Source organism: Doryrhamphus excisus, linkage group LG11, assembly GCF_037039965.1.
Source record: "Doryrhamphus excisus strain RoL-2023G ecotype Guam linkage group LG11, RoL_Dexc_Guam_v1.1, whole genome shotgun sequence".
NCBI lineage: Eukaryota > Metazoa > Chordata > Actinopteri > Syngnathiformes > Syngnathidae > Doryrhamphus > Doryrhamphus excisus.
The window spans coordinates 12,492,655-12,507,512 of NC_136367.1; the positions used below are offsets into that span (position 1 = coordinate 12,492,655).

At 44.0% G+C, this 14,858-nt stretch overlaps 1 protein-coding gene across 2 annotated transcripts in view; it reads right to left on the reverse strand.

Annotated features, from left to right (window-relative positions):
• kirrel1b (kirre like nephrin family adhesion molecule 1b) overlaps window positions 1-14,858 on the reverse strand; it is a 95,224-nt gene that overhangs the window by 42,183 nt on the left and 38,183 nt on the right. For both annotated transcript variants that reach the window (XM_058069917.2, XM_058069909.2), the window contains exon 2: window positions 885-1,034. In XM_058069917.2, the coding sequence (XP_057925900.2) occupies window positions 885-1,034 (150 nt within the window). The remainder of the gene's footprint in view (window positions 1-884; window positions 1,035-14,858) is intronic.

Genomic DNA, 14,858 nt, shown 5'->3' on the forward strand with positions numbered 1-14,858 from the left:
CAGAGATGGCCGAGGGTGGAATTGAACTCGCACACTAACCACTCGTTCGCCGTGCAGCCTCAACCTAGTTTTCATTTGCTTTTGTTTGTTATTTTCAAGGCGACACAGGAGATCAGGGTTCAATTCCACCCTCAACCGTCTCTGTCCCGAAGACAGCTGGGATAGGCTCCAGCACCTCCCACGACCCTCGTGAGGAAAACGTGGTAGAAAATAAATGAATGAATGTTATTTTCAAAGGGCTCAATCATAACTCTACAATCAAAAACATTTAGCATAAAATAAGATATATGTTCAAAACCATGTTGCATTTTCATAATTCCATTCTAATATGTTTTGTTCATGCATGCATAACATGCTGAATGAGCCCAGTTTATAATTTCACTGATTGTATTAGTCCAGTTTTCATACTGTTCCTATATGGATGTTTGTGCCACATAGAAATGTGCAGTATTGTTACCAGCATTCTATAATTGTATTCTTATTTACAAATTTATTAAGACTATAAAAAGAACATGTTATTTTCATATTTTTTAATGAGCATTTTGTTGGGACAAAATATTCAAGGTTAGTATGTTGGCCACACAGCTAGGAGACCTGGGTTCGATTCCCCCCTCGGGCATCTCTGTGTGGAATTTGCATTTTCTCCCTGTGCATGCGTGGGTTTTCTCCGGCTATTCCGGTTTCCTCCCACATTCCAAAAACATGCTAGGTTAATTGGCCACTCCAAATTGTCCATAGGTATGAATGTGAGTGTGAATGGTTGTTTGTCTATATGTGCCCTGTGATTGGCTGGCCACCAGTCCAGGGTGTACCCCAGCTGGGATAGGCTCCAGCATACCCCCGTGACCCTCGTGAGGATAAACAGCATTTTTTTTGTCACTCACCTCTGAGGCCTTCTCCCACGCCGAGCGCCAGGCCGTCTTTGGTCCACTGGACGATGCCGCTGTAGTTGAAGACCACGCAGGACAGCACCACTCGCTCTCCCAGCACCACCGACTGGTCTGCGGGCTCCTGGGAGAAGCGGACGCACCACGCTGCAACAGAGCGACAATGACAGACGATCAATTTCAAGTCACTGCGACCGACATCAATTTAATGTGCCGCATTTGCTCATTTGCTTCTAGCGTTTAGTCCATATGGCGACCACAGTCTTTATAGTGTTTTACTGTGTGTGTGTTGCTTTTATAGTCATTTTATAGCACTGTGAGTGAAATTGTCTCTAATGGGGCAATAAAGTTTTCAATTGATGTATTCATGTACATACACTGTACATCACTCTGGGTCGCTTCTGCTCAGAAGCTTCAAAGTTATTCCTTGCTTTTTCTAACAATAATATGTCCTGGAGGGGGCAACACTGGTGCCAAGGTGGTCCTGGAGGGGGCAACACTGGTGCTAAGGTAGTCCTGGAAGGGACAGCACTAGTGCCAAGGTGGTCCAAGAGGGGGCAACACTGGTGCCGAGGTGGACCTGGAGGGGGCAACACTGGTGCCGATGTGGTCCTGGAGGGGGCAACACTGGTGCGGAGGTGGACCAGGAGGGGGCAACACTGGTGCCAAGGTGCTGGCGAGCACCTTGGAGGGGGCAACATTGATGCCAAGGTGGTCCTGGCGGGGGCAACACAGGTGCCGATGTGGTCCTGGAGGGGGCAACACTGGTGCCAAGGTGGTCCTGGAAGGGGCAACGTTGGTGCAAAAGTGGACCAGGAGGGGGCAACACTAGTGCCAAGGTGGTCCTGGAGGGGGCAACACTGGTGCCAAGGTGGTCCTGGAGGGGGCAACACTGGTGCCAAGGTGGACCAGGAGGGGGCAACACTGGTGCCGATGTGGTCCTGGAGCACCTTGGCGCCAGTTTTGCCCCCTCCAGGACCACCTTGGCACCGGTGTTGACCCCTCCTCGGCACCAGGGGGGCAACACAGGCGGCGGTCCTGTAGAGGGCAACACTGGTGCCGAGGTGGACCAGGAGTGGGCAACACTGGTGCCAAGGTGGTCCTGGTGGGGGCAACACGGGTGCCAAGGTGGTCCTGGAGGGGACAACACTGGTGCCAAGGTGCTAGCTAGCACCTTGGAGGGGGCAACACTGGTGCCAAGGTGGTCCTGGAGGGGGCAACACTGGTGCCAAGGCGCTGGCGAGCACCTTGGAGGGGGAAACACTGGCACAACCAACCATTCCCACTCACATTCATACCTATGGACAATTTGGAGTGGCCAATTAACCTAGCATGTTTTTGGAATGTGGGAGGAAACCGGAGTACCCGGAGAAAACCCATGCATGCACGGGGAAAACATGCAAACTCCACACAGAGAAGGCTGAGGGTGGAATTTAACCCTGGTCTCCTAGCTGTGAGGCCTGCGCGCTAACCACTCCGGCGCCGTGCAGCCCCCAAAAGCAACATGAGTAGGGCATTACAAATAATGCAGCTAAAACTGCAAATCCTTGATCAGATTTGGAGTTCCTGGGACCAGGACCACAAGATGATGGTCACTCATGGCCACTAAGTGTTGACCCTTTCGGGGTAGAATGTCTTGTGTTTGGTTCCGTAGTGGGTGTGGCTGTGTGTCTTTTGAACAAGGCTGCATTCATTTGCATTTTTGTCATCTGTTTAGTATTTCTTCCCCTTTGCGACGACTCTTCAAGGTCTCCCCCTAGATCTCATTCTCATTCGAGTGTGTTTCAGTGGCAGTGTGTGTATGTGTGTGTGTGTGTACACATCACACAGTACAAAGGATTCTGCTTACATGATCGCATTTCCCACCAGCAAAATAAGCCTTTTGGCGAGCTCAGCACCACTACAGCGCACACGGTGTAAAGATGACAAGTGCAACACACACACACGCATACACACACACACACACACATCGACACAGTGTCAGGTGAGGAGGCAATGCACAGTTTGCAGCCGTTTGCATCATCAGGTAATGTTGTTTCATATTCTGAAAGGAAGTCTTGCACGCTAATTAAGGCAGAGCAGACGCTTTGAATGCACAAACACACACGCACACACACACTAAAGGGAATTCTATACAAATAGGAGCTTCTACACACATACACACACACACAAAGTGTGTGCTGTGGGCAATTCACAGCACACAATGACTCACAAAGTGATTCCACACAGAAACTCAACACAAAGTTGGTGTTTGTCTTCCTGCGGGCTCTTCTGTTCTTGGATCACTCTTAAAACAATCCCATTAGCTAATGAAGGCAGGAAACAACGGCGGCTAATGAGGCGGGCCACACACACCCCACAGCGACACGTCCCGGCGGGACTGAAGCAGTGAGGTGCAAACAGTGGGGATTTGGCCGTACCAACGTACGGGAGGATGCAACTTTGTCTGCTGCCGCTGAGGTGATGCATGAGCTTGATATTTGGCCTCCTTGGCTGTTGTGTAGTCCGTCAAGAGAATGAGTGGACTCTAACAATGGAGGTGTTGATTGGCAGTTACCACTCGGAATGGTTTGGGAGACGATTCATTACTGATTAATTGGCGGTGAAGAATTCAAAGCAGTTGAGTAGTCGCTTGTATTGAGCAATGAAGGCCTAATGGATGGCGCCGCATTGCATCAACCTCATTCATTCATTCGTTCATTTTATCGCTTATCCTCACAAGGGTCGCGGTGGGTGCTGGAGCCTATCCCAGCTGTCTTCGGGCGAGAGGCGGGGTACACCCTGGACTGGTGGCCAGCCAATCACAGGGCATATATAGACAAACAACCATTCACACTCACATTCATACCTATGGACAATTTGGAGTGGCCAATTAACCTAGCATGTTTTTGGAATGTGGGAGGAAACCAGAGTACCCGGAGAAAACCCACGCATGCACGGGGAGAACATGCAAACTCCACACAGACATGGCAGAGGGTGGGACTGAACTCGGGTCTGCGCGCTAACCACTCGACCGCCGTGCAGCCCAATAATCCATGTTTCTTGGTGTTTTGAAGTTGCGTGTTGTCACGTTCCTACGTTACAGGTTAGACTTTTGGTTTGGTTTTTTTGCTATTTCTCCGCTTCTGCTATTATTTCCAGTTCTTGTTCCAACTGAAGACGTCCCCTTTACTCTCAGTAGCCATATTTACATGAGGAGTTTTTTTTCTTTCCAAATGACCTTTCCAAAAACGATGGTATCCATGGAAAGGAATATTCCAATCTCTTGTCTACATGCGCCGCTATAATCAACCAGAATAGTCAATAGGGCATGCCCAGTAAAACGTAAACACCAACATCACGTGATACTGACTTCCCCGAGGTTTTCTTTCACTTGTTGGAATAACTCCGTATTGCCAGTTTTTTGTTCGTTCCAGTCTTGAAATTTAGTTTGGATCAAAAACAAACTTTCCGCAGCAGTCCAGTGCCGATTGCTGGCCTCCATTTTTTAAAATCGAAGAATGTCTCGAGCTGCATGCTACGTCATATCTGAGCATGCGCTGAAAGAACGCACCCGGGATAAATTAAACAGGAAAAGATCAAATTCAATCTTGCTAATATTTTATAATTAAACTTGGCATATGTTTTATATAGATATATATTTTCTTTTTTAATAAAAGTGGACTTGTGAATGGCGTATAGAAGGGTTTAGATTCTGTTCCACAGATGGCGCTAATGCACACGAAAGCTGCTTGCCAACCGCCAATAAACAACAGAAGAAGAAAAACACCACGAAGAAGAACGCACCCTGACAACTTTCCGTTTGAGCGGGTACAAGATACCTCAATCGGATTGGGGAAAGGAATATTCCACCCCTGGGAATCCGATTATATAGTCATTGGGATTAGCACTTTTCTTTCGGAATGAGGTGTATAAAAAGGTTAGATTCTTTCCGTTTGAGCAAATAACCCGAATGGGATTGGAATATTTGGCTCCATGTAAACGTGGGTCCTTGGATCCTTGGACTATGGTTCATAATGCTCAACATTTGCATTATAAAATAAATATTTTTGCAATGAGGGTGGTGTGAAAACCAACCAAAGACTGGCTTCTTTTATTTGAAGACCCGACGTAATAAAGTTGCATGGGGAGGACAGCTGACTCAGGTGAGTGCCAAATCACTGATTCATGCTCTGAATTTTCCGTTAAGACTATGGGATATGTTGGATCCTTCAAGATCCAGATGAGACTGGAGAACTCCTCGGCTTTATCGATCACACTCAGGGAAAGTGGCAGCAATATCTTCTCACCTTTTCCGCCTGTGTGAAGGGCTTCATTCAACCGGACATGGTTCAGGTCATCTCTCTGATTGTACCGGCACCCTGAGCTATTGGCCATCTGCAAATATGATGTTGAAACATGCCCCATCTGCTCCAAATTTCATCCTACGTAGGCTATCAAATTCTTGATTTGTGCCTTCCTGGTCCCGCCATGCCCATGGACAGAACTGGAGGGTCATTTTCTATCATTTGTGAACTGACCATTAGGCCAGTTTTACTGGTCTACAGTTCTACACTCTGGTCTCAGTTGAGCTAGGTAAAAGTACATCTGACCGGAAGTGCCTCTCAACACTGTTCACATTTTGACAAAAGACCAAAAGCGACAACAACTCCCAGCCGAAACAAACAATCTGACGTGTTGGCATGTAATACATTAAATACGCTAATTAACTTACACCAAAAGCTTTTTATTGCACGCAGCTGCAAAATAACCCGCCATGGAATCATAGAAAGTTGCAAGTGCTAGCAGAAGGAAGCAGAGAGAGAAACGTTATTGAATTCAAAATGGTATGATGATCCATGTGGATCTCCCATCCTCTCCCCCCTGGCCGCTCTTCGCCGTCTTTGTCAACAAGAGTCTGATGTAACTGTTCATGGATCTAATGGATCTATTTCAATTCATTGGATTTGCGTACTTCGGTACATGACAAAAAAAAATGTAAACTATATTAGGAAAGCAGGAAGTGAACAAATGTAACAGTTACTGATTGTAAAAATACCAGATGGAGGGGTAGGATTTAATAAGCTTTGCTTCTTCCTACTCCTTTGACAATGACTCATTATGTCATTGTATGGTCATATCACCTCGTACTTCGGTACGAGGTATATTATTAAAAAAGAAAAAAAAAACAAAACCTTAAACTATTATGGAAAGCAGGAAGTGAACAAATGTAACAGTTAGTGATTGTAAAAGTACCAGATGGAGGGGTAGGATTTAATAAGCTTTGCTTCTTCCTACTCCTTTTGGACATGTGGAACTGTGAACTGATTATGGGATGCACTCAATTCCGATTTTCGATTTTCGACTGAACCTTCTGGAAGGGATTACGAAGGAAACCCCAAAGTACCACTGCATTTACAGACTCGATCAAAATCTTAAAACCAGTTGAAAAATAGTGAGTATTTATGGTAATGGTATTGGTAATGGTAATGGTAATGGTTTAATTTCATTTGAACATGCATCACATTACAATTGAGTGCATCCCATAATCAGTTCACAGTTCCACATGTCCAAAAGGAGTAGGAAGAAGCAAAGCTTATTAAATCCTACCCCTCCATCTGGTACTTTTACAATCACTAACTGTTACATTTCGGTCTTAAGTAGAGCTCCAACATGCCAAAGTAAGAAGGGGGACTTTGACAAAAAGCACTATGAAAACAACTATTTAGTTTATCGGCTGATCAAAAGTTCAAGACCATCGCTCAAAAGATTACAAGAAAACCAGAGCAAAGAAAATCCTCAGTAGGACTCGGTAATGAGTAGCTTCATCGTTCTTGTTAATCACATCAAAAATTGGTTTCGGCTTGCTTCCAGTAGGCTATTGGGAACATTGGTCCAAGTGGTGAAGATGGCTTCACCAACGGCATCAACCATTTATATAAACTTCCCTTGCCATCCATGCCCAAATGTTCTCTATGGGATTTAGACCAGTAGAACATGCAGGATGGTCCAAAAAGAATGATGTTATTCTCCATGAAGAAGTCCTTGGTTAAGCCAGCATTGGGAACTTCAACGTTGTCCTGTCGAAGAACCCAGATGTTACCACACAGACCAGGGTCCTCAGTCATGAGGGATGCCTGCTGCAACATCTGTACCCGGCCACCGTTTGACGACCCTGCACCACCTGAAGCTCCAGTGTTCCACCTTTCAATGTCCCATGTTTGATGCTCCATGGCAACGTCTAAACGGGCATTTTTGTGGCGTCGAAGATTAGTTTTTTGTTGAGGAAAAACTTTTCCCGCCGATGCCGTCTGATGGGGTCGAGGACCGCCCGGTGTCTTGACAGACAGATCCTCCGGCTAAGCTCAGGTGTAATTTTTGGGGGGTCTACCGCTTTACTTTTTTGTTCCGTAATGCTCAGGATCTTTCCAAAAATGTAGAAAGACCGTCTTACTGCGTCCAACCTCAGCAGCAATGGCACGCCGCCAGAGGCCTTGCTTATGCAGCTCGACGATCCGACCACGTTCAAGAAGATAAATCTTCTTAGCTTTAGCCATCAGGAGGGCATGACCGTGTCAGTGCCTGACAGAAAATGAGAATCTTAAGCAGATTTAGTCTTTTATAGCCTGTGGTCTTAAAGTTTTCATCAGGTGAAAAACAATATATTTCAGTTTATTGTTATTATTTTTTAAACGATAACTTCCAAATGGGCTGCACGGCGGTCGTTTGGTTAGCGCGCAGACCTCACAGCTAGAAGACTTGGTTTCAAATCCACCCTTGACCATCATCTGTCATTTTTTATCCTCACTGAGGTAACGGGTGAGCTGGAACCTATCCCAGCTGACTTTGGGTGCGAGAGGAAATTATTAAAGGGGACCTATTAAGCTCATTTTTCAGACCTTTGTATTGAGTTGTGGACTCCTATAGAGTAGCTGCACACAATAACCAGCACAGAAAGCTTTCTAGTTCTCCCAGAATCTGAACCTATCCCAGCTGTATTTCTTTGGCTTTCCAGTAAAAACGGTCAATTTTCATTTATTCCACCCATGGCCCACCTCCACTCCCAAGTGCTCAGGAGGACTTCCAGATGGCTGCCGAAACCAATTTTGTGTTGATAAACGATATAAAGGGGAGCAGACCTCACAGCTAGGAGACCAGGGTTCAGTTTCACCCTCGGTTACTCTGTGTGGAGTTTGCATGTTCTCCTCGTGCATGCGTGGGTTTTCTCCGGGTACTCCGGTTTCCTCCCACATTCCAAAAACATGCTAGGTTTACATGCTAATTGGCCACTCCAAATTGTCCATAGGTATGAATGTGAGTGTGAATGGTTGTTTGTCTATATGTGCCCTGTGATTGGCTGGCAACTAGTCCAGGGTGTACCCCGCCTCTCGCCCGAAGACAGCTGGGATAGGCTCCAGCACCCCCCGCAACCCTTGTGAGAATAAGCGGTAGAAAATGAATGAATGAATGATTCGGTTGAGCTGGTTTCATAATTATAACTTTTGTGTTAAGTTACTGTGTGATGATTTTAGTGTTCTTTGTAAGAACACTAACACATTCCAAAAACATGCTAGGTTAATTGGCGACTCCAAATTGTCCAAAGGTATGAATGTGAGTGTGAATGGTTGTTTGTCTATATGTGCCCTGTGATTGGCTGGCCACCAGCCCAGGGTGTACCCCGCCTCTCGCCCGAAGACAGCTGGGATAGGCTCTAGCACATGAAAATGAATGAATAACTTCCAAATGTTTTTTCTCCCTCCCCCTTATTTCTTTTGCATATTTTACCTCAACTTAAAACCTCATTAAGGTCCAAATTTAAGGTCTGTATATACAGGTCTGTATGTTTACTGCCATCATTTCATCTTCCATGAATCTACATGTATTGCTAACCAACTATTACACCTGACATGGATTAAGGGAACATTAAAAAAAACACACAACAACACTTTGATGAACTCATTAAAATATTCCAAATATTCATTCAACACACCACCAAAGTCGGACACGTCATTTTTCTTTATGCTAAATTAGCTCAGATATTACAACCTACAACACACTGACTGCACAATTTGTGTGTGTGTGTGTGTGTGGCCTGTCAGCCTGCAGCAGGGACTCAGATTGTGGACAAGAGAGTCGTACTGACAGAGAACAGAGATGTAATTAACCCTGCGGGATACACCCACCCCCCCCACCCCCAGCCCCCAACACATTCCCAGACACACACACACAATCACTGCTTAGCAATTTGCATTTTCAAATCCCCTGGTGATTTCCTTTCCCACGTGCTTCCTCCCTGATTTCCAGCATCCCTCCTCCCTGGTCTATGCGTTCCTCTCCGATATGAAGATGTACAATTCGCTCCAAATAAGGAGTTTTGGAGGAGACCCTTTGAAAGAACTTTCTAGAGTGTTCTTTTTTTAGGAAGCAGGAATTTATTTTCCTTAAAGCTGTGTGGAGGGTTCAGATAAGATGCCATTACAAGCGCCCTAGTCATGTGGTGGTCACATGACTACCTGCAGAAGCGCGCACGATTGCCATTACGAGCCACATAGGAAGCTGAACACAAAGCCTCTTTCAGCGATGGAAAATGAAAAGAAAGGTTTGTAACCCTAAACTGGTGTCTTCAACACCCTGGAGCCTTCATCCTTGTGACCCCCCCCCCCCCCCCACCCTCGCTTGTAAACGACCGTGCTGATGCTCTCTGTGCATTCATTCATGGGCCCCGCTCTGCCCTGCAGGCTTGTGCTCGCTCCCATTCTTCCCGAGCATCGGCGGTATTTTTACGCTGCGTTTGCTCGCCATTTCTGCAAAGGCAGCAAAAGGGCAAATGTGTGACTGACCAAAAAGGCTACGGAAATACGTTAGCAAGTGTGCTGGAGGACATGACTAGCAGTGTCCCAAGTCACCTTAGCGCACTTACATGTTAGCGTGTTGTGTTGTTCAAAAGTTAAGTCCATATTTGTACAATATTGTGAGCTAAGAAGAACATCCCACGAGGATGTCATCCAGGATTTCTGTCCATCTGTTTAGTAAGTCTTACGTGTTGTGTTACGTCATTGAACATAGCAACAATAATAAAACATCAAAGCCAAAGCAAAAGCAAAATTTCTGTCTTTAATAAGAGCACTACACTTCCTAGTTATTACTATTGCTTTCTGAGGATCAGCGACCTGGCCGATATGTGCGCTTTAGTGTTAAAAAGTTTTACTGAATGAAATTAAATTAAACCATTACCATTACCATAATGCCGTTTAAATGTGTGTTTAACCCTTAGATGCATAAATGGGTCAAAAATGACTCGGTCAGGTTGTTTTCTTGAAATATCTTCGTAATTAAAAAAATTGTTATCATTTCATATTCCAGGTATTCCTAAAAAACATGTTTTTGATATCATGCAATTCAAATTTTTAACTTACCTTTTATAAATTTGAAGAAATTTTAGTTTTTGTGTTACTACCCCAACCTTCCATAAGTGGGTCAAAAATGACCCGGTCAGGTTGTTTTCTTGAAATATCTTTGCAATGAAATTTTTTCATTATTTCATATTCCAGGTATTCCTAAAAAAACATGTTTTTGCTATCATACCATTCACATTTTTAAGTTAGCTTTTATAAATTTTAAGAAATTTTAGTTTTTGTGTTACTACCCCAACCTTCCATAAGTGGGTCAAAAATGACCCGCATGCATTTTCTATGGAATCCAATAGGAACCTTTGATTCTTATCAACGTTGGCTGTCAGGAATAAATTAACTGTAGACCACACAGACTATATCAGAAGTGTCACCCCTCAGGAAGATTATTTTACACATAAAGTGCTAATACGTGTAAGTATTATCTTCATATGATATTTTGTGTGTGTCCTTCATGACTGACTGACAAATTAGCCTACTTTATAACTAGCTGACAGTAGCTGGCTAACATTGCTATATGTATTGTTGGGCATACTTTATAAATAGCGAACACGAGCACAGTTTTTGTAAAATATAACATGCAGTATAGGTATTACACCTGTCTGAGATACTGTCAATCTGGAATACTATAGCATTGGCATAGTCAAGTATGCTATAGCATTATTCCTAACCAAAATGGCAAAAATGGCTTAAAAACACATTGATTCTAATATGGGTCATTTTTGAACCACTTATGGAAGGGTGTAGGGTCCAGTCACTCATGCATCTAAGGGTAAAGAAAGCTGAATCCTACTATGTTCAGTGTTTACATTACAAAAAATATTTGTTTAAAGCAGTATCGGCCACAAATATCTGCCCAAGCAAAATCGGCCATCGGCTAAGGGTGATGGAAAAAAATCAGTATCAGCATCGGCCCGTAAAAAAACATATTGGTCGATCCCTACTCACAACACAAACCTATGCTCTAGGACGTTGTGCCCAAACTTTTTCAGACTTCAAGCTACTTTTAAAAATATCGCAATGTTCAATAAAATCAATTAACCACACAATAAATAAAAACAAACTCGATAATTTTGACAGCTTCGATAAATTGACATGTGCCTGCGTGTTTGTTGGAGCTAGCGAATGACCACACAAGGAATAACAAGCAAACAAATGCAAATGGTTGGTTCTCCAGAAAGGGGTACCAGTAACGGTGCAGCATTTACTACGACGGTCATGATGTAGAGACTACAGTGATTTCATGCTATAGACATTTGTTGAATACTTTCTTTGTGTCTGTTGTGTATACGACACAATTTTATGTAAATTTCAGCGTCATCATTTTGTGACATGAAAACCTTTTTGACAAAGTCAATTACCGTAAATTCCAATATATAAGCCACACCCACTGAATTTTGTGGAAAAAAACTATGTTCATATACTGTATGTTGCACCGTTGTATAAACTGCATATGACCCTCGCTATAAGCAAAGGTAGGACACAGGCTTCCACAGTGATACACGTAGCAGGTTGAGAAGGTGCGCTCCTACGGCAAGCCTCTCGTTACTGGCCGAGTGCATACACAAAGGAATTTGGCATCCGTTAAATTAGCTCTCACTGAACATACTGCAAACACAGATGAACGACAGTAAGAGCCATTGTCCACAAAAGGCAAAAACCTTCCCAGGACTGGCTGGCCAACCAAAGTGACCCCAAGAGCGCAGCTACAAGTCATCCAAGAAGTCACAACAATAGACCCCACTACAATATCCAAAGAACTGCAGGCCTCAATTAAGGTCAGCGTTCATGACTCCACACGGGGCAAAAATGGCCTGCCTGGCAGAGCCCCGACACGAAATCCCTTGCTGAACAAAAGGAACATTAAGGCTTGTCTCAATTTTGCCGGGAAAACAACTTGATGACACCTAAGACCTTTGGGAAAATACTCACCAAAACATTTTTGGTGTGTGTTCCTACTACACTGAATACAAATGATTAGTATTTCACAGTCAGAGTTTGACATTTTACAGGTAATCAAAATGCTGGGGCCTATCCCAGCTGTCTTTGGGCGAGAGGCAGGGTACACCCTGGACTGATCGCCAGCCAATCACAGGGCACATATAGACAAACAACCATTCACACTCACATTCATACCTATGGACAATTTGGAGTAGCCAATTAACCTAGCATGTTTTTGGAATGTGGGAGGAAACCGGAGTACCCGGAGAAAACCCACGCATGCACGGGGAGAACATGCAAACTCCACACAGAGATGGCCGAGGGTGGGATTGTACTAGCTGTGAGGTCTGTGCGCTAACCACTCGACTGCCGTGCAACCCATTGTTCAGACAATGACTACAAATACACAAGATTCTGCTCCTCATTGGGCCCAAAGTTGCAATATTATAACATTTCCATAAAAAACTTACAAAAACATACAAAAAACACCAAATTTTCCGCTTCAAAGACGTCCTACAAAAACTACTTAAAGGGGAATTGCACTTTTTGGGGAATTTTGCCCATCATTCACAATCCTTACATATATGAAACATGAAGACATACGTACTTCTTTCCCTTTTATGTGGATTTTAGCACTAGTTAATATGAGCTAGCTAACTACAGATGTCATGGGAAATACCTATTATGATGCTAAAGCTAAAAAAAAACGGCAGCTAACATGAAAAACTATTTGAATCTGGCGGACTAACACAGCACTCAACAAGACGCTCGTTTGCCGTTAGCATTTTTTAACTAAGGACTTGTGCACACATCTTGTGCTGGAAGACACAGCCATCCCAAGGAGAGCGGAGAAAACCCATGCATGCACGGGGATAACATGCAAACGCCACACAGAGATGGCTGAGGGTGGAATTGAACCCTGGTCTCCTAACTGTGAGGTCTGTACGCCAACCACTCGACCGCTGTGCCGCCCTGAACTTAAGTCAATTACACATAATTATAGTTATTTACATAATCTCATTAGGGTTCCAGTCAAAATGGGTACATAGTACAGCGTTCTTATATTGAATTCAATTAGCATTTGCTATCAAACATTACAGCTACATACAAAATAACAGGGGCTATGCAATGACAAAGACAATGCAGACCAAAGTAACATCTCAAACAGGTTTTAGCAAAGGGCACACTTTTAATCAATTAATCAGGAAATAATATTTCACACGGAATAGTGTAGAAGACACATTTCTACCGTAGAGATAAATGTAATGGCCACCCCTGTTCTCAGACCCATGGCCACCCTGGACTGGTGGCCAACCATTTTGCTATTTTCAATCCATAGTAAATCCTAGCTATGCTATCTAGACTGTACACTGACCAGACATATTATACATTTGGTAGATGGATTTATACAAGAGGCAAAAGGGGGGTGATGACCCAACTGCACAATACAGGAAATCATGTTGGGTGCAGTTTTAAGACATAAAACCAGTCACAAAGTAAATGAATTATTTTAATGTTCATTCATTCATTCATTCATTTTCTACCGCTTTATCCTCACAAAGGTCGCAGGGGGTGCTGGAGCCTATCCCAGCTGTCTTTGTCTGGCAGGAGGCGGGGTACACCCTGGACTGGTGGGCAGCCAATCACAGGGCACATACAGTGAAGAAAATAAGTATTTGAACACCCTGCTATTTTGCTATTTCTCCCACTTAGAAATCATGGAGTGGTCTGAAATTTTCATCGTAGGTGCATGTCCACTGTGAGAGAGATAAACTAAAAAGAAAAATCCAGAAATCACAATGCATGATTTTTTAACAATTTATTTGTGTGATACAGCTGCAAATAAGTATTTGAACACCTGTGTATCATCTAGAATTCTGACCCTGAAAGACCTGTTAGTCTGCCCATTAGAAGTCCATCTGCACTCCATGTATCATCCTGAATCAGATGCACCTGTTTGAGGTCGTTAGCTGCATAAAGACACCTGTCCACCCCATACAATCAGTAAGACTTTAACTTGTAACATGGCGAAGACCAAAGAGCTGTCCAAAGACACCAGAGACAAAATTGTACACCTCCACAAGGCTGGAAAGGGCTACGGAGCAATTACCAAGCAGCTTGGTGAAAAAAGGTCCACTGTTGGAGCTATCATTAGAAAATGGAAGAAGCTAAACATGACGGTCAATCTCAATCGGAGTGGAGCCCCATGCAAGATATCACCTCGTGGGGTCTCAATGATTCTAAGAAAGGTGAGGAATCAGCCCAGAACTACACGACAGGACTTGGTCAATGACCTGAAAAGAGCTGGGACCACCGTTTCCAAGGTTACTGTAGGTAATACACTAAGACGTCATGATGTGAAATCATGCATGGCACGAAAGGTTCCCCTGCTTAAACCAGCACATGTCAAGGCCCGTCTTAAGTTTGCATATGACCATTTGGATGATACAGAGGAGTCATGGGAGAAAGTTTTATGGTCAGATGAGACCAAAATATAACTTTTTGGTCATAATTCCAATAAGCGTGTTTGGAGGAAGAAGAATGAAGAGTACAATCCGAAGAACACCATCCCTACTGTGAAGCATGGGGGTGGTAGCATCATGCTTTGGGGGTGTTTTTCTGCACATGGGACAGGACGAGT